This window comes from Hibiscus syriacus, unplaced genomic scaffold (genome assembly GCF_006381635.1).
Source record: "Hibiscus syriacus cultivar Baekdansim isolate YM2019G1 unplaced genomic scaffold, ASM638163v2 tig00113123_pilon, whole genome shotgun sequence".
Taxonomy (NCBI): domain Eukaryota; kingdom Viridiplantae; phylum Streptophyta; class Magnoliopsida; order Malvales; family Malvaceae; genus Hibiscus; species Hibiscus syriacus.
The window spans coordinates 943,678-965,135 of NW_024063443.1; the positions used below are offsets into that span (position 1 = coordinate 943,678).

The following is a 21,458-nucleotide window of genomic DNA, read 5'->3' on the forward strand; positions in this document are numbered from 1 at the left end:
CAATTCAACTCGAATTTATACACGTTTTATCTAAAATCCGACGTGCATGAACCCTTATTTGGGCAAATCATACATTTAGTATCTAAACTATAATTTTTGTTTCACTTTGATACTCAAATTTTATTCTTTCAAAATTATACGTAACGTTTGATTTAGGTTTCAGAATTGTGCATATATAAAGTTAAAACAAAATAAAATTTGAGTACCAAGATGGCACTAAAACAATAGTTTATGTACTAAATATTTAGTTTATCCTAAAAACAATGATAGCTGTCTTTAAAAATATGATAATTTGAATTTTGGTACGAGAAATATTTTGTTTTACTTATGCTTTTATTAAAGTCAAGATGATAAGATATATTAATTGGTTGAGTAATTAAGGATGTTCACGATATCTTCTCATCTTATGCGAGTTCAAAGAGTAAAGGATCAATCTTTTCCTTGTTTGGGTATTATTTATATATCCATCTTGTTTTGCAAGTTAAGACTACTTTTAGACAAGATGATGCAGAGCTTGAATGAAATTGTTGATATATTCTTCATGAAGATAACTGCTACAAAGTGTTTGCGTAAGCTTGACATGGTTTGCCCTCAACATCTTAGCAGATTCATTGTCCTTGTCCATTACCAACTTGATGGCTTCATTCAATGACTCCTTTGAGACCCGTCTGTTTTTACCTCTCTCAACTTCACCACCGATCTTGAGTTCATTCACCGTCCACCTTTTGTTCAGGATTTGATCTGGAATTTGAGGAATCAACATGACCAGACAGTCACTAAGCAAAACTCCCACATCGATCCATACCCACAGTGGTTGACGAAACACCCGATGTTAGGGTGGTGCAACAACAGCTGTTGTGGAACCCAATAACCATGAACCAACCCTCTTCCTTCAACCCTCTCTACAAACCCCTCAGGAAGTGCTGCTTCAACAGTCGAGCATCCTTTGGGTGGCTTTAAAGCTACCAAAAACGGCAGCCCACATGACTCGAACCCCAGAACCAACTCCTGGAACTCATCTCTCTGCAACTCACTCTTGCTTCCGAATGCGCAAAACACCACAGACCCTAGCTCGAACTGGCTTAGCCAACAAACCCATTTCTCATCGAATCGTTGGATCTTTGTTTCAGGCAAACAAGGCCCCGATAACAAGACAGGCTTCCCAGATTCTTGAGTGATGTAGTCAAGAAATTGTCCCTCGAGTTCACGGTAAGTCCTGAAGGCAAGAGCGTCACTTTCAACCGAACTTCACCTCATCCGTTCTCCACATGACAGTCCACTCCCGAAATCCTCAGTGACAAACGACAATAAAGGAAGCTCTTCAGCTTTGAATCTCACAGTGGAAGAAGGGCTAAGCGCCTCTTCTACCGTCATTTCCTTGGTTATTTCCTTAGGGCTAAACGCACTCCCCATCCCCATTGAGCAAGCCACTGCATAGAATATGGGGATGATCCCGAGTTGGCGAACCAAGTCAGGGATCCAAAACCAGAAATCATAAAAAAAACACGCTAGGTTTCAGAACCTAGAAGATGGATTCAACTTTATCTTTGGTTTGGTCAACGGAAAAAGCAAGGTGCTTTTGTTGGTTCATGGGAACAACAGATGTTGTTTCAGCACCTGGAGGGAGGCCATCCACTTGAGGGACAAGGAGAGGGAATAATTGAATCAGGCTGGGGAATCGGTTCATGTTTTCAAGCTTCGGCTGAACTCCTTTAGGCAAAAGGAAGGATATTTTATGGCCCTTTTGAGCAAGCTTATTTGAGAGATTAAGGAAGGGGATGAAGTGACCATAGGCAACCCATGGAAACATGGCCACGTGAATCTTTGGAAAAATCAGACTTGCTCATCTTTTTTGCTGATACAATGGGTGATACGAGGCTAATCTGGTTGGCCTAAATTATAAACCCCAAGTTCTAGATTGCACAACAAATGCCATTTATATAAAGGGTAAAAAACACAAATGGTCCTCAACTATAAGGGTACTGCTTTGTTGAATCTATTGAATATTAAAAGTTACAAATTTATCCTTCTACTATAGGGAGCTATTTTGTTGAGTTCATCGACTATTAAAAGTTATAAAATAATTATCTATTCATATATTCTAAACTCATCTTTTTCCGCTAAAAAATTAGCAATCTCTGAGTTGAACGTTAACTTGTTGATTGAGATATGATAAAATATGATCTTAAGATTGTTTGAGTTGTACTTTGTAGATCAAATATTTGTTTATATTATATCGTCGAGCCAGTGTTTTAAATATTATGTCATCGAGTCAGTGCTTAAAAGCAACGGTGGTGGCAATAAACATCATTAAAATATGATTATATCAAATCTCAATCAGTAGGTTAACGTCTAGACGACTATCAATTTTTTAATAGAAAAGGACGAATTTGAAATATATGAATAGTTGGGTGACCATTTTATAACTTTTAATAGTCAGATAACTTAACAAAACAATGTTATAATGTCATATAGTCGAGAGATATTTTTATAACTTTTAATATTTGAAGTACTCAGCAAAATATCACCCTATGACTAGGGACTATTTATGTACTTTACCTTATACATATTAGTTAATTAATAAATTAAATATTAATAAAAATTAAATTATAAAAATTAAATTTAATATAATAAAATGTCCTCGTTAAATTAAAAATTTTATAAACATGATTAAGTAAAAAATTAGTGATTAAAATTAAAAATTAATTAAATAATAATGTCTTTATTTTATTTATAAAATCATAAATGATATATTAAATCAATAATTTATTATTATTATTATTATTATTATTATTATTATTATTAAACTGCCAAAAACATCTTTCATAACTTAATTTATTATAAATTTTTTTATTTATCAATCTAGGATAACTTTGTCAATGATAAATTGGTATCTTTTTAAACACTAAAGTCACTTGATAGGTTCATAAATTAGTTTTTATAAAGAAAAATATCTAAATCCATTCTTAATCTTACCTAGAAGGGAGGGAAAATAGGACTTTAAGGGGAAGAAGGGAAATATTCCTTGTGGATCTAGAACCCATGGTCTAAATTAGTGTTTTTTGAATTAATGTATTGATAAATTGCTTAATTAATGAGTGACATCAAAGTTCATTATAACTTTAATTATAGGAATAAAAACCTTAAGTATTAATGAACCAAATTGAAATCTGTTGTTTACACACCTAAAGCCTTCGAGTGAAGTGAATTTGAACCACCCAAATTTTGGGGCCCAAATGTATTATTCTTTTATACACGAGCCACAAAATTATTTTTTACTCTTCATTAAATTTCTCTTGGTGAGGTTGGTTAACAGTGAGTTGAATGGTAAAGAGTATTACCATGGTCTATTTGTCTCCCACTCTCAAAGCACAATGCAAACGCATATAGTGGAAGAAATTTTGTTGAATTTTAATCCAAATGTCAAAACTGAGCAGTGCATGCAAGATTGTGGGACTGATGTAAGCAAGATGCCAATGCATTATCTTGCTGAATTTCAAATTGGGTTTTGTCCATTTTCACTTAAATTTTGACTAAACAATCCATTCAAAAAATCAAATTTAAAGATCCATAAAGTTTTTTTTCTAAATGTAAAAATAAAACATTTTTCTTGTCTGCCATTTATAATCAGCCTATTTCAAGAAACTACAAAACCCCCAAACTGGAAATCAGTCTCCTGCATCAGTCACACCAGGGCTGTCCATTTCATAATCTTTTTTGCATAGAATAAGATATGTTGGCAAGAACATACGAGTAACAGGAAAAGCTTTTCCTAGAGCAAGGGAGAAAACAATATTCTAAATTAGACCTTACTTTGTTTGATTCTGAAACCCTCTCTGATCTTCTCGGCTTTGTTCAGGGTTCCATCTCGTTATCGTCCGTTCTTCGACAGTGTAGTGCTCTAAACATGAAGGAGAGTTCGCACCGAGGCCATAACTATTCACGATAACAATCAATAATGTTTTTGCAACACTTCCACAAAGGCGAACTGTACAATGAACATCTGACCACACTCTCAATCGACCATTTAGATCATTATCTCCTTCTGGTAGTGCCAGCACCGCATACTCAGAATGGACAAGACCCGGGTGGTGACGGTAGGCAACAAAGTCCACACCATACTGCAATCCTAATCTTACAACCCAATTTTTATGCCGAAGATGAGAATAAGCTTTGTAATGAATAGGAAACACAGGCTTTTTTGATTTGAAGTACTCCCACAGCTCTTCATTGCCTTTTAATGATCCGTCTTCACCGATGACTTTGAGGCATTTGAGTGAAAAGCACAAAAAAAGTTTCCTCCATATCCAGTTGAAACCATTGTTTGTCCTTTTGTGCTGTAATTCTGGGTCGACCAAAACATGCACGGTTGAGAAGATCAGCTAATTCAGCATCCACTTCAATGAGTACACTGCAGCTCGAGAGCAAACCACAAGTCTTGGTTTGGATCAAAGAGGAATGGAGTTGTGAGACAATTCTAGACATGGGATCAACACTAGTTTTGGCTTCTGAGCCTTTTCCTTTCCATCTAGGCTCATTTAGTCCTTCAATATATATAACAAAAACATAAAATGATTAGGATTCATGCTCACTTGAACATTTTTTCCTTTTTGATTATAGGAAATTTTGGACTCTCTGAACTAAATAAGAAAGTAATTCTCTCCAATATTGCTCTAACTCCTTAATTCTTCTTGAAGTTCTTGTGTCCAATGCATATCTAGAATGGATACATGGATATGAATGAACCTTGAAATACGTAGATAAACTTACAAGTGCTGAAAGGAGAGACTAAAGAATTATATATTCCTGTAAATAGTGATCAGTGACTTCTCTTGTTATGATAACCTTTAATATCAACAGCAGCATCAGTCAATGAACTCTAAAAAATCTTTATTCGTATATTTTATATTCGTATTTAATTGACGAATCTAGTGTTATAGCTACTCTTAAGAATCTCTCTGATCTCAGCACCCACATTTACATTCCTCTCAGTAGTATTTTTCCCTTCGTCAAAACATTAAGTGATTAATGTTTGAACTTAGGTAGCCCCTGCATTTTTTGTGTTTAAGCTCTTAACTTGTCACAGCTCAAAGGGATGCGATTTATGTCGATCAGTCATTACAAGGTAAGTGTTTTTCCAGTTGATGTGTTATATTTCTCTTATTCACTTGTGTTCATTTAAAAACCAGAAGAAATCAAGCCAAACACAGATATAAGTTCCAGTTCCATAAACGACGAAGAAAAAGTTCACATCTATGAAAAACATACCTGATTTTTCAGTGAAAGATGGATAACTCCTGAGATTTTGAATGGGTTTAACTGCTGCAACTCAAGTGAACTCAAATCTGCGTGCATTGGGAAATAGTTTCATCTCAATTAGTCCCACGAACCCATAATTAAAACACATTAATAACGCAATACAGCTTAAACACAGAGGTTCTAATGAGCTTCTGATTTTCTAATCTTCCACAAGTTTGACTTGGTCTTAGTAAACAAAAAACCACAGCGAACGACAGTACAACGAATAAAATCTTAACATTGAACACTAAACTTGAAATTAAATATAAAAGAAGGTACCGCCAAGATCTCAATGGATGAGCCTGTGCTTATGATGTGACAAAGATGAATTTTTGAAGGGACATAGACAGAAGTGGTAAAAGAAGAAACCGGGGTACAAGACATTGCTTTTGGGTTCCTATTAGAACAGATTGAAAAGGTTTCAGTGTTTAGAGTTTGATTTGGGTTTCAAATCTCTATCCATAGTTGATTCCATTGCAGTCGAGTCATGGATGAGTTTTTGGAGTTCTTTAAAAGGGAAAGAAAAAACAAACAGACAGCCGCAGAGAAGATGAACGGAAAATATAAATTTACCGGAGATACTGTCATCGGTGAGATACTGTTTCTGGGTATTTATATGCATTGAAGTAAAAATCAGATTATCTCTTATCGAATTGAAAAAACCCTAATTTAATTCAACTTATCGAATTGAAAGAACATAAATAGTTCACCAACTATATGATTTTATTTTATTGTGTCCTCTAACTATTATAAGTTATAAAGTGGTCCTCTAACTATAAGATATTTTTATAAGTCCCTTGACTATTAAAAGTTATAAAATAGACACCCGACTATTCAATATATTCCAAACCCGTCTTTTTCTGTTAAAAAAATGATGGAAATTTGAGTTGGATGTTAACCTTCTAATTGTGATATGATATAATATGGTCCTAGAATCTAAAACAATTATCATATCTCAGTCAGCAGGTTAACGTTCTACTCAAACTATGATTAATTTTTTAACGAAAAATGACGAGCTTAGAACACAATGAATAGTTGGTTGACCATTTTGTAACTTTTAATAGAAAGGAACTTTAAAAAACAATGTCTTATAATCAGAGACAATTTTGTAACTTTTAATAGTTAGAGGATTCAATAAAGTAATAATATATAGTCAAAAGACCATTTGTGTACTTTATTCTATATATTATATAATTCTTAAAGCTACCCTCATCAAATAAAATATAAATGTTATTTTTAAACATAATTAAAAAAATTAATTGATTATTAACAAACATTAATCTAATCGTAAATTTATTTAGAATAGATTTAATACAAATATAAGTCCTTAAATTATATTAAAATTAACTTTGGTGCCTAAATAATTTTTTATTAAAATTTGGTGCCTAATATTTTTTCCGTTATACTGTTAGGTGACTATCGTTAAAAAATTGTTAAGTGATACGTGTCACGTTTATATATTTTATTTTTTAAAATAAAATATTATTTAATTTTTTTAAAAAAAATTGAACATGAAACGTTTCACTAAACAATTTTTTAACGATATATACTTAAAAGTGTAACAAAAAAAATATTAGACACTTAGTTTTAACGAAGAAAATTTTACATACCAAAAGTCAATTTTGAGTATAGTTTAAACACTTACTTTTATATTAATTTAAAATATTAAGTTATTTTAAGACATGGTGTAAAAATAAGTGTCCAAATTATATTCAAAATTCACTTTAGGTGCATAAAAAAATTTCGTTAAAAATATGTAGCTAACGTTTCAATATTATATTTTAGGTGTTGGATTTTAAAATAATGTAAAATTCAACCGTTAAAGTGACACGTGTCATTTTAAAAATTAAATTTTATTTAAATTAAAATTTTAAAAATATAGTAATATTTAAAAAAATTCCCAAAATTTTATAAAATTACAAAGAAACCCTAAATCCTTAAAATATTTAATTTCAAACTCTTTTAGCTTCGTCGGCCTTTGTCAACGCTCTCGATTTCGCTGTCAGTCAAAACTCTACTGAATGAAACCGATATTATTGTTAAAATCCCTAAATCTTCTAAAAATCAAAACTCAAATTTCAAAATCCCACTTGGATTGGGAAATCTACTTACAATGTTCGTACGCGGGGTTAGCAGTCAAAAACGAGAAGAATGGGAGGGAAAATTACCATCGAGGGAGGATGAATTGCGGCTGGGGTGGGCAGGCACGGGGTTTAGGGTTTTTCTTATTAACTTTTTTAAAATTGATATTTTGTTTTTAAAAAGATAAAAATTTAAAAAAAATATAAGCATGACATGTCACTTAGGGTGCGTTTGGTTCACGGAATGTAAGATTACCAGTGAGAATATAAGATTGTCAGGGAATAAGATTACTGAGAATATTGTATTTTATGTTTGGTTGGTTTAGCAGGAATATAAGATTACCAGTGGGAATATAAGATTACCAGGGAATAAGATTACTGGGAATATTGTATTTTGTGTTTGGTTGGTTTAACATGAATGTAAGATTACATGTTTGGTTAAAAGAATAAAAGATTATTGGAATGTATATTTGACCAAATTATCCTTATTATATATTTGTTTTTTTAACAAGTTGGAAAATATTTATATATTTTCTTTAAAAAATTTAAATTCATAAAATTTATATATATATATTTTTTACAAAATTAAAAATATAAAAAAGTTTAATGAAAAGGTAAAATTTTATTTTAACCCCTGAGCTTTATATAAAATTTTAATTATAGACTTTTTTTGTAAATCTAAAATAGTTTAAGGATAAATTTGTAATTTAACATTCGTAGAATTTTTATTATTCAATGACAGAAGAATGATATTTTTGAAAAAAAAAATTAAGGGCATTTTAGTCCAAAACGCCGGTAATCCAACAATACCTAAAGAAAGGGAAGTGATGACATTCCCGATAATATACCCAAAAAAATATACTATTGATAATAAAACATTACTGGAATGAGATTCTCGGCCAACCAAACATGGGAATGTGGATTTCATTCCCATGGGAATCTCACATTCCTTGATACAAACACCCCCTTAATGATTTTTGATGACTAACTAGGGTTCATTTATGAGTAGTGGTACTCTAATCGACCTTATCGTACTTTCCCTCAGAACCTCTTGATTTGGAAAGGACGAATTTCTCTTTCTAGGTTCACTGACATTCTCAAAATTCATACTTTTTGCTACCATCAAATCTGACATAATCATCGTACCGCTTATCGGATATCTCCTGTGATGATCCTCAGTCCCAACTATTCGCATACGTCCTGGATTGAAGATGCTTTGACGTATTACGCTTAATATGGTTACACTTGATGTGCTCTGCTCTTACGAGTGTTTCTAGGTATTCTTGGTCATTTATGTCCCTCAAGGACTAGGTCTTACTATTATGGATCGTACTTGCTTTTATGAGCCTTAAATGAGTCAAAATTGAGCCTTAAACGAGTCAAAATTGACCATCCAAAATGAGTATTATCGATAGTCTACTTGGAGTATCGATATCCCTATGGGTATCTGTTAGGATTTTCGGAAGCTCGAAACGACAACCGGAACGATTTGCAAAGAGGGGTCGGAACGGTTTTGTGTTTAGGGAGTAAGGAGATTGAAAGATAGAGAATTGCACAACGATTTATAGTGTTCGACTTTCTCAATCAAAGTCTACGTCCACTACCTTAGCTCCTAACCAAGGATTTTCCAACAAATTCACTAATTTGTTCTTTCTTTTGAGGATAAAGAGTAACCTTACAAATTCCCTAGTTTTTCCGGGCTAAACTAGAACCTTTCCCTAGCTTTTACACGGGATTAGCTAGAACCTTTCCCCTTTACAAAAGGATAAAAGATGTAAACAAGAAAACCTCTCTAAGGTAGGTGTTTACAAGATTGAGCTCACAAGAACAAAATATTTACAAGAGAAAGATGAAATAAGAATGAAAAACTATTCTCTTGTGTTTGATTGCTTGGATAGTTGTTCTCTTACTTCTTCAAGTGTCCTTAGCTTGTATTTATAGCTTGGAATGTGTTTGAAGTCATATCTAGCCGTTGGGGATGTTTTGGAGCCGTTTGGGAATGATTTTTCTGCAAAAATAGGCTGCCCAGAATGGGGGGAATCGATACCCCTTCATAGGGAATCGATACCCCTTCATAGGGAATCGATTATTATGACCGTTGGGCTGATGAACAGTGAGGGAATCGGTACCCCCTTGGGGGGAATCGGTTCCCCTTTTACATACTGGAATTTTTGAGCCTCGGGGGTACTGTTCAAACAGTAATTTACTGTTCAAATAGTAAAATACTATTCATAAAAACATTTTTGTGCTCAATTTTAAATTAAAAGAACTTTGAATTATTTTTGTAAATTTTGAATAAATTCAATTAAGTCCAAATACATTTTGTAAATTCAATTCAAGTCCAAAAACCATTTTGCCTTAAATTGTTATATCGAAACATAGTTCAACGGTATCATTACCAAAAATGCATTCCGTTGAGAAAATAGGGCCTCAATATCGATACTCAAACCTTGAAATGGTTTATTTAGGCTTGAAAATTACTCATAAGCCATATCAAATGACTTGATTTGGTTTCTAAACTTATTTTAAAGCTTTAGTAAGATGTTTAGGGTCTTAAGGTATCATAAAAACATATTATTAACTCCTAAAACATGTTTTGCTTGAAAAATCAAAGATAAATCCTAAAATGTCCAACTCACCAAATCTTAGTAAATAATTGAAATTTATGAAAACTTAATACTCCAAAGGATTATAAATACACTACCTTGATGTTTGAATCCCGAAATGAACCTTATTTAGCTAGCAATCACCCTCATTTTTTAACTTGGTTGATTTTTCACCTTTTTTCCTCTAACCAACAAAGATGCAATAATTTATTAACATAAGAATGTTATAGGGAGTAAGAGGGACGAATTTGGAACTTATTAAAGTTGAGAAAATGAGATCTTACCACCACTTGATGTTATGGATACTTGGAGAGTGGAAGAAGAAGAGAAAGTAAAAAGTTGAAAGGAAAATGAGACACCCACATCCAAAATGAACTAAAACCCTAAATTTTATCTTCAAATTTATCTATGGTCTAATTACTCATTTGGTCCTTATAATTTGTCTCATATTTAAAAATCCCCTTTTTGTGACTAATTAAGCCCAAATCTAATCCAATTAAACCCAACTACTTAAATTATGAAATCTACAGGGTCCATTTACCTTTTAGGTAAACCCAAAACTACCAACTCATAATTTGGGGTGTTACACCACTAGAATTGTTTCACAGCCGCGATCAAAACCCAATCCCCCATCCACTGTGAAACTACGTCAATCGTCATGAAAAAAGCTGCGAATGATCGTCAGGTTTCTAAGTTTTTTGTAGTTTTCGGGTGATTTCGGCAGTTATAACCATTCGTACGTTATACGACTATCATCATTTAGTTCTTCGTCATGCTCTTAACAAAACCCGAACGGTGGTAACCCTTTGCTGCCGACAGTGAGAGGATGAGAAGGAAAGAGACGATGCAATAACATTTAATTCTTTTAATTTTTAATTTTCTTTTTTTAAAAATAATATTTTATTATTAAAATAATAATAATAATAAAAATATAACGGTATGCACCTAAAAGTGTAATGAAAAAAATGTAGTCACCTAAACTTGCAATAGAGAAAACGTTAGACACCTATTGTTAACAAAAAAATCTTTAGGCACCAATTCATTTTTTGAGGTATGGTTTAGACACTAAAAAGGTGTATTAAGCCTGACTTAATACACTTTTAGGTGCCTAAACTATACCTTAAATTGACTTCTGTGCCTAAAGAAGTTTGTCGTTAAAAATAGGCATAAACGTTTCCTCTATTACACTTTTAGGTGTCTACCGTTATATTTTTTGATTTTTCTAAGGCTTAATACACTTTTAGGTGCCTAAAATATACCTCAAACTGGCTTTTGGTACCTAAAGAAATTTTCATTAAAAAAAGTGTCTAACGTTTCCAATGTTACACTTTTAGGTGCCTAGACCGTAACAACAGTTAAATTTAGCCGTTATTTGGCACATATCTCACATATAAAATTTCAAAAAAATATTTAAAAAAGATTTAATATTATAATTAAAAAACAAAAAACCCTAAAATTCTATCATCGATCGATCACTATCGTTCCGTCGCCGTCATCGTTGACATTATCATAATCATCTCTCCGCCATGACCAAAACTAGTTCCCACTCACCATGAAACTGCGTCAATCATCATAAAAAACAACAAAGGGTCATTGGTTTTTAAAGTTTTCCTTTGCTATTTTTTACAATTTCGAGGGCAATAGTTGGCTGTACATCACACGACCGCTTGATTTCTTTTGATTAAAAAATAATATTTTTATTAGTAAAAATAATAAAAAATATAAATATAAACACCTAAAAGTGTAATAGATAAAACTTTAGACACCTATTTTTAACAAAAAATTCTTTAAACATCAAAAGTCAATTTGAGGTATAGTCTAGGCACCTAAAAGTGTATATTTTCAATATTTTTTTTAAATTTTATGATGTGATCCAATTCAGCGTCAAAAATGGACTTGCATCTCCAACCTTTCTCAATAATCAAATGGGGATTTTCTTTAACTTAATCTTTCTTTATACCATAGTTATGATAATAGCTTACATACATTATATTTATAGTTATGATGATATTATGAATGTATGAAGTTATTGTTATGAACACATATCTATATATTTATATTTTATATTACTTAGCTTATAAATGCTTTCTTTTGTAGGAATATGTTCGGCCACATGATGGAGATGACTTAAAGCTAGCATTGGAGTCAATGAGCTAAGGAAACATGACTAGGACGACTCCGGGACAGCTCAAGAACATTTTGGGACAAAGTTTCCAGCTGACCCCCGAGCTTATAGCTGACTTGAGCTGGACTTTTGAGCTAGCTAGAGGTCTCATTTCAGCTGGAGAGTTGCACTATCATCTTCACCACACAAAGCACTACATATATGGTCTAGGTTAAATTTTGTGGATTCGTACATTTTCGCGAAGAGTTTCCATTCCAAGAAGTGCCTTTTCACAAGGAGCTGCCCTAAGACTTATAAATATATCCTTCATCTATGGCCAGCTCAACTACAACTCAAACCCATGGGAAGTAGCTCAAATAATGAAAGGATGCTTCATACAAATGTGCCATTTCATAATTAGTTGTTGCCTCATTGATGACATGTCACCTAGACGTTAAATGGATGCCAAGTCACACCTAGTTGCTGATCATATTCAAGCCAAGGAGGAGCCACATCATAAACTCCCTATGCCGCCCATGTGAGTGCTTCATGACCAGCCCACACATGTGCCATGTGTGTGGATGAAATGGGTGCCAAAATAAAGAGGGTTCTCACTATTCGGCCAAAGCATCATCTTTGTTCAAAGTTGGCGCCAAGATGAAGAGCAAGGAGACCATTCAGCCAAGGACATCTCCATTCATTAAAACAACATGTATTTACTTTTAAAAGTTATGTATCTAGCCGAATGAACACCTATTTATTCGGCCAAACCTATGCAAGCCTATAAATAGGGCTTTGATATTCATTTGTAAGACAACCCTTTTTGATAATATAAAATCCTTGTGAGATTATTCTCTCTTCAAGTTCTTTTTAGAACTATGTCGATTAAAAAAGCTTTTCTAAAGTTTGTGGCGTCAATCCATTCCTTGATACTTCTGGTTCCTAGTTCATATAACTAGTGGGTCAAAGTCCTTACTACCATCCCTTATAAGACTTATAAGAAACGGGTCTTTGTTCTTTATAACATTAGTTTCTTCTTAGTTTTATAAGATACTATTTCCATTACCATATTTCCATCACCATCCTCCATCACCATTCGCGCCCATATCATCAATCATTCCATTACCATATCTTCACCATTAAATCATCCTTCATTCATCAACAAGGCATACTTCATTACCACTATTAGAGGCCGAAGTCAACATCACTTGAAGGAGATTTATTCAACATTTCCGCAGCCATCTTTGATAACATTCTATCCATTTCGATTCTTTCCATTTTCATTTTCATTTCTTAATTATCAAATTACTTAATCAATTCTTCTTATTTTTACAGATTACTTATAAATTTAAAGTGTAGCATTTGGTGTCTCTCCTAGATCGAGAAACAACAAGGTTGCCAACTTCTCTATTATTGAAGAAGCCTGGTTAGCCTTACATCAAGCGATAATCAGAGCTTTGTTGGATTGACAATCAAGTGCTGCAACAAAAACAACAAGAAAAAAAGAAAAAATAAAAAAATGCTCCTACAACAAATTTGGAGTGCAAAAGAAAGAAAAGAAAAAGAATAATCAAAAGCAGAAGAAAAAGTGAAGAAAAGTTGCAAAGTACACTCAAAGAGAAGCATATTACAATCTGCCCAACAACAAATTAGAAAGAGGTATCCTTGTTGTTTCTTGTGAAGGAAGATAGTAAGTGTTACAACTTGAGTTGTAAGTTATCTTCACTTTCTTATTATTTTATTTTCTTATTCTTTCATCTATTTTTATTCCATTACCTTATCATTTTCTTAAACCTTTTTCTATCCTACCCTATATCATAATCATTTATATCCCTAACTATTTCTAAACCGACGCACAAACTAAAGAGACTTTCTCAATCTTGAGTTAGTTCTTAAAAAGGACCCACAAGAGAGAATCGAGCAAAAAAAGGCATAAGAGAGGGTGAGATCAGAAGGGGGATAAAAAAAGCTAAGATATATATCCCCAAGTGCAAACACGAGTGTGAGTGGAGTGCAATCTGAAATTTTCTTTGGAGTGATCAAGTGAGGTTTTGTGAGTGTGCTGGTAAGGTTTCTAATTTAATTTGCACTAACCATGTCTCAAAGCCCCAGAGAAAATGCAGGAACACCAAACTTACAAATGCATGCACTCATTGGCGAAATGATGAGAATGTTTCGTGAAGAGTTTGATGCTCTTCATGAAAAGATAGATCAACGCCAGGATCTACCACCAGCACGTAATAATGGAGCCCATAGAAGACAACAACCACCACCTCCTAAAGAGATGTTCAAGAAAATGTAGACGATGGAGAACAAACAACATTCCAAGGCCCTAGACGTGCCATTGTTGATGACAATTTGAGCAATATCAAGATCAAAATTCCTCAATTCCAAGGAAAGACTGATCCTGAAGCCTATCTCGAATGGGAAAGCAAAGTGGAGCACGTTTTTAGTTGCCACAACTATTCTGAGATGAAGAAAGTGAGATTGGTAGCCATGAAGTTCATAGACTATGATTTAATATGGTGGGATCAACTTACCCTTAACCAAAGAAGGAATGGAGAAAGATCAGTCTCAACTTGGCATGAAATGAAATGTATTATGTGGAAATGATTTATTCCTGTTCACTATCACCGGAACTTGTTTCAAAAGTTACAGAATCTTAAATAAGGCCAGAGGAGTGTGGAGAACTACTACAAAGAAATGGAAGTGGCAATGATCCGAGTCAACATTGAGGAGGATTGTGAAGTAACTATGGCGAGATTCCTTGCTGGACTTAATCTCGAAATTACCAACACCTTGGAGTTGTATCATTATATCGAAATAGATGTGATGGTGCAAATGGCAATGAAAATTGAAAGGCAACTAAAGATGAGACATACATCTCGCAATATTACGCCCACACTATCCAAATGGAGTCCAAACAACATCAAGAAGCCAACTTCTCCTCCTGTCAAAGATCAAGCTGAATCTTCAAAGAATCAGCAAGTAAATAAAGACCCCAACCGAGGAAAGCAAACTACTAAATGTTCAAGAGACATTAGATGTTTTAAATGTCTTGGGAGGGACCATGTATCTATACAATGCCCTAACCGGAACACCATGCTTTTACTTGGAAATGGTGAAATAGAATCTGAATATGAGGAAGAACAAGAGGCATCCATTGAAGTCAATGAAGAAATCACTCTTGCAGATCCCGTTGATCAAGGAGAAGCCTTGGTAATTAAAAGAAGTTTGAATCTTCAAGTCACGGAAGACAATGCATAGCGAAAGAACATTTTCCATACCTGATGCCATGTGAATGAAAATGTATGTTTTGTTATTATAGATGGTGGAAGTTGTACTAACGTGGCCAGTACAATAATGGTGGAAAAGTTTGGTCTGAAAACAATGAAGCACCCGAATCCATATAAGTTGCAGTGGCTTAATGAACGAGGAGAACTCAACGTTAGCAAACATGTGTTAGTTCCTTTTTCCATTGGCAAATACAAAGATGAGGTTATGTGTGATGTTACCCCTATGCACACTAGCCATCTACTTCTTGGAAGGCCATGGCAATACGACAAAATAACTATTCATGATTGTTTTACCAATCAATACTCATTCAACCATAAAGGGAAAAAGATTATCCTTACTCCTTTAACGCCTAAACAAGTCCAGAATTATCAAGCCAAAATGAAGCAAAGTGTTGAGGCTATAAGGAAATGAAAAGCAACAACCATGGAGGAAACTGATTCGAGAACAAGTGCTTATTCTTCAAAGTGATTGATTCGAGAATGTTTATTGACAGAATGCAAGGTTAAAGATGATTATTCTAACTTTGAACATGCATATTTTTTATTTGACTTGCAGGATATACCAAAAGACGACATTTGCCAAAAGGAAGGTTTAGGAGACGTGACCTTTGGGAATTCAAAGGACGTGTCCATCGAACAGCAAAAGAACACCATTTTTCATTCAAAGAACGTATCTTTGGAAGAACCAATGGACGTGACCTATGAGGATTCAATGATCATGCCTATTGGAGTATTAAAAGACACCACTTTTGGGAAATCAAGGGACCTAAACATTCAAAGCAAAATTACATGGGCATATATCACTCAAAAGCCTATTGAAGGGATCTCAATTTCTAACGAAACAACAACTATGGAATAGAGGAATATTGAAAAGAAACAACCCTTCGATTTGAGAACAAATCGCTTTAAAGAAGAGGGGATGATGTGATCCAATTCAACGTCAAAAATGGACTTGCATCTCCAATATTTCTTAATAATCAAAGGGGGATTTTCTTTAACTTAATCTTTCTTTATACCATAGTTATGATAATAGCTTACATACATTATATTTATAGTTATGATGATATTATGAATGTATGAAGTTATTATTATAAACCACATATCTATATATTTATATTTTATATTACTTAGCTTATAAATTCTTTCTTTTGTAGGAATATGTTCGGACACATGATGGGAGATGACTTAAAGCTAGCATTGGATTCAATGAGCTAAGGAAACATGACTAGGACAACTCCGGGACAACTCAAGAACATTTTGGGACAAAGTTGCCAGTTGACCCCCGAGCTCATAGCTGACTTGAGCTGGACTTTTGAGCTAGCTAGAGGTCTCATTTCAGTTGGAGAGTTGCACCATCATCTTCACCACACAAAGCACTACAAATATGGTCTAGGTCGAATTTTGTGGATTCGTATATTTTCGCGAAGAGTTTCCATTCCGAGAAGTGCCTTTTCATAAGGAGCTGCCCTAAGACTTATAAACATATCCTTCATCTATGGCCAGCTCAACTACAACTCAAACCCATGGGAAGTAGCTCAAATGATGAAAGGATGCTTCACACAAATGTGCCCTTTCATAATTAGTTGTTTCCCCATTGATGACATGTCACCTAGACGTTAAATGGATGCCAAGTCACACCTAGTTGCTGATCATATTCACGCCAAGGAGGAGCCACATCATAAACTCCCTATGCCGCCCATGTGAGTGCTTCATGACCAGCCCACACATGTGTCATACGTGTAGATAAAATGGGCGCCAAAATGAAGAGGGTTCTTACTATTCAGCCAAAGCATCATCTTTGTTCAAAGTTGGTGCCAATATGAAGAGCAAGGATACCATTCAGCCAAGGACATCTCCATTCATTAAAACAACATGTATTTACATTTAAAAGTCATGTATCTAGCCGAATGAACACCTATTTATTCGGCCAAACCTATGCAAGCCTATAAATAGGACTTTGATATTCATTTGTAAGACAACCCTTTTTGATAATATAAAATCCTTGTGAGATTATTTTCTCTTCAAGTTCTTTTTAGAACTATATCGATTAAGCAAGCTTTTCTAAAGTTTGTGGCATCAATCCCTTCCTTGATACTTCTGGTTCCTAGTTCATATAACTAGTGGGTCAAAGTCCTTGCTACCATCCCTTATAAGACTTATAAGAAACAAGTCTTTGTTTTTTATAACATTGGTTCCTTCTTAGTTTTATAAGATACTATTTCCATTACCATGTTTCCATCACCATCCTCCATCACCATTTACGCCCATATCATCAATCCTTCCATTACCATATCTTCACCATGAAATCATCCTTCATTTATCAACAAGGCATACTTCATTACCACCATTGGAGGTCGAAGTCAACATCACTTAAAGGAGATTTATTCAACATTTCCGTAGCCATCTTTGATAACATTCTATCCATTTCATTTCTTTCCATGTTCATTTTCATTTCTTAATTATCCAATTACTTAATCAATTCTTCTTATTTTTGCAGATTACTTATCAATTTAAAGTGTAGCATTTGGTGTCTATCCTAGATCGGGAAACAACAATGTGGCCAACTTCTCCATTATTGAAGAAGCATGGTTAGCCTTACATCATTTTATATGCGTGACACATGTCAGATAACAACCAAATTTAATGGTGCTATGGTCCAAGCACCTAAAAGTGCAACGTTGGAAACGCTAGACGTCTATTTTTAGCGAAACCTTTTAGGCACGAAAAGCCAATTTGAAGTAGAGTTTATGCACCTAAAAGTGTATTAACCCTTAGAAAATTTTAAAAATATTACGGTAGACACCTAAAAGTATAACAGAGAAAACGCCAGTCACGTATTTTTAACGAAAAATTCTTTAGGTACCAGAAATCAATTTGATAGTTTAGGCACCTAACATTGTATCTTTTTAAATCTTTTTTTTAAAATTTTATATGTATGACACGTGTTAGATAATGATCAAATTTAATTTTCGTTACGGTCTAGATACTAAAAAATATAACGTTGGAAAGGTTAGACACTTATTTTTAGCAAAAAAATAGACATCAAAAATCAATTTGAAGTATATTTTAGACACCTAAAAATGTATTAAGTATTATTTAAAAGATCACCTGTACTAATATAACGATTAAGTTTGACAACACATGGACAACTAATTTTTATATAATATATTTAAGACAATTACATACACACATTAATATCAACAAACAAAAATATGAGGGTCTAAAGTATAGATAAAATTAAAAGCAAGTAAGATAATCAAACAAGCCCCAATAATATATGTGACGAAAAGTTTAATCCAAAGAAAAACCTACAAAAAAAACAAGACAAACTTATGAAAAGAACAAAATTTCACACTTTTTATTAGAAAAATAAAAAATTATTAAATAAAAATCTAAAATTTATAAAAAAATGCTAGAGAAATGAAAATGAGAAAAATAAGGAAATAATATAACGGGTGAGAAAATAATGAGAGACAAGACTAAAGCTTGATATATAATAAAAAAAAGTTTATGGGGTAAGTTGTAGTGTTTATTTTTTTTAAAGTAATTTACGTGATTATAAGATAATATTTATTTAGAGTTTTTCTAAAAATAACATATTATTTTTTACTACCGAGGTCATTCAATATATTTTTATTATAGTGTTTATGTTGGATATATTATTTTATAAACCCTTGTATATTGTAATAATAATAATATTAATTAAACTAATATTTGATTAACAGAGTGAATATATAATTAAATTTAAATAATAATATTTTTATTAAACTAAGGTGCTCCCTAAGTAATATATGGCATTATTAAATAAAAAACTCCAATTTATTATTTTATTGAAAAAACAACCATCAAACAACATTAATTAAAAAAATACATTTCAAACTGCACAAATAGGACTACCTCGCGTTCTACAAAACGTATTTTAAAGACCCCGCTTTCTACAAAACGTGAAATCCATTAACTTTTTAGATAATTTCATTTAATATTTGGATAAAAGACACAATAAATATATGTAACTTGCTATTTTGTAAAACGTTAGGTTTGACCTCGCTTTTCACAACAAGCAAGATCATCCTACGTGGATAGTTTATAGGTACCTTTTAATAAATGGGGGTTTTCATTTAATAATGTCGTAATTTATGCTCGAATGATTTTAAGTCATTTGATAATTAACGTGCTCAAACACCTCTATTTGTGGATGTTGGTGTTCATGCCTAAAATCTCTGCAAACAATAACTATCTTTTAGGCCCCGTTTGGTTCACGTTATCTTTCATTCTTGGGAGGAATGTTTTTTTCGGGGGTATTATTCCCATGTTTGGATGGGTCACATTCCCAAATACGGGTAATGAATGAATACCAACAGTGGTGTTTTGTTCCTGTTTTCACGGGAATGTCAATCCCCCATCTCCATTAGGTATTTACTTATTCTCGCCTCCGTTGTCTGAAATATCTTCTCCCATTTTCCTTCTGGCTGAAACAAAATCATATTCTTCTTCGATTTGGCCAGAGTTGTTGCAAGGAGATTCCATTACTGCTCCAACAAACTTCTTCTTCTGTGGAGCCGAGCAAGGAGAAATGAGGCCTCCGTTGTCTGAATCTTCTCCCATTTTTCCTTCTGGCTGAAACAAAATCATATTCTTCTTCGATTTGGCCAGAGTTGTTGCAAGGAGATTCCATTACTGCTCCAACAAACTTCTTCTTCTGTGGAGCCGAGCAAGGAGAAATGAGCCCGCAGACTGCTCAAGATGGATCTATTTCAATTACGTTAGTTGACCTTGAAGTTCTTGATTGTTCTATCTGTTACAAGGCCTTGAGTATCCCTATTTTTCAGGTTGGTCATTTAATTGTTGATAATTTGGTGGTTTGGGGTATGTGTTTCCTAGTCTTTGGTGAAAAACATTCAATTTTTTCGTTAATTTCTTTGTTTTATGGTGAAATGATTGGGTTTTAGGGTGGATTTTAATTTTTGGGACAAAATGGTTTCAGATTCCAGTGTTTCCTCTTTAATATGCAACTGGGTTTTCTTTATTGTTATTGGTGAAATGCTTCTAAAAGTTTGATTTTTGCTGATAGATTTTTGTTTGTTAGGGAAAACTTTTCAAATTTATCTATGTTTTCTCTTTTCAAATTGTTTGTTCTATAAATTTATATGAGATGAATCCTTTAACACTAGTTATTCATGCTAAACTTTGAATATTGACTTGGGGGATATGATTGGAGAGAAATTGCTTAGTTATAGACTTCAATTTATTAGTTGGTATAGTGGTTTTTATACTTTTTTTTTGTGAAGATAAGGTTTGTTCATTTAGCAAATCTGTTTAAATTCTATAATTGAATACTAGAATCAAAGTTTGTGACTGTTAAAAGGAACTATATAGATGGTGAAGAAAGTGATTGTTAGCTTCAGTGGCAGAGATGGTTAGTTAGTTGATAGATCATGAGAATTATGTGGAATTCAAATATTTATTGTTCCCTATATGAATTTGTAAGGGGAAATAAATGATATCGTTGTTCTGTGTTAAATCTAAGTTGCTATTTCAAAATGCATTGCAAGGTTTTTTATGTACTTGAAGGGTCTTTGGAGGGTCGTATCCATATGCTCATGTTGAATATATGTCGTATCCATAAGGTTTTATTCATTTGTTCATATATTAAATGCATCCTGATGAATTGTTGTGTTTGATTGGCAATTCAGTGTGAGAATGGGCATATAGCTTGCTCTACTTGTATTAAAATAAGGAATAGATGTCCATCCTGTTCGACTCCCATTGGCTATAGTCATTGCAGGGCAATTGAGAAGGTTTTGGAATCCGTCAAAGTGTCATGCCAAAACACAAAGTACGGGTGCAAAGAAGCATTTAGTTATAGCTTGAAGCAGAAACATGAAAAGGCATGTCCATTTGTGCCATGTTTGTGCCATTTGTGTATATAATATAGCCAATATATATGCTTAAGTTTAGAGTGTCATGGCTATTATCTTTTGTAAGTATGAACATTGTTGTTGCTTTTGATGGTTAATGTTATACTTAGTTTTGTTCTGTAAGTTAAACAAAGAATGTAAGCTTATCTCTTATA

The 21,458-nt window shown here is 33.3% G+C and overlaps 1 protein-coding gene and 1 pseudogene across 1 annotated transcript; both read right to left on the reverse strand.

Annotated features, from left to right (window-relative positions):
• Nucleotides 1–493: 493 nt before the first annotated feature.
• Nucleotides 494–1,419, reverse strand: LOC120185385 (UDP-glycosyltransferase 79B6-like). Its single transcript, XM_039189620.1, has 3 exons — nt 1,253–1,419; nt 810–1,216; nt 494–741 (listed from the first exon to the last, which is right to left on the reverse strand). Exons 1-3 carry the CDS (start codon nt 1,417–1,419, stop codon nt 494–496), a joined length of 822 nt encoding a protein of 273 aa, XP_039045551.1.
• A 2,240-nt stretch (nt 1,420–3,659) lies between these two features.
• LOC120185495 lies at nt 3,660–5,906 on the reverse strand (annotated as a pseudogene).
• Nucleotides 5,907–21,458: the final 15,552 nt, after the last annotated feature.

Coding starts and splice junctions, on each gene's coding strand:
- LOC120185385 (XM_039189620.1), bottom strand. CDS start 1,419: ATGGGGATGGGGAGTGCGTTTAGCCCTAAGGAAATAACCAAGGAAATG. Junction 1,217..1,252: donor TCATGTGGAGAACGGATGAG/GTGAAGTTCGGT, acceptor TCTTGCCTTCAG/GACTTACCGTGAACTCGAGG. Junction 742..809: donor CGGGTGTTTCGTCAACCACT/GTGGGTATGGAT, acceptor CTCAAATTCCAG/ATCAAATCCTGAACAAAAGG.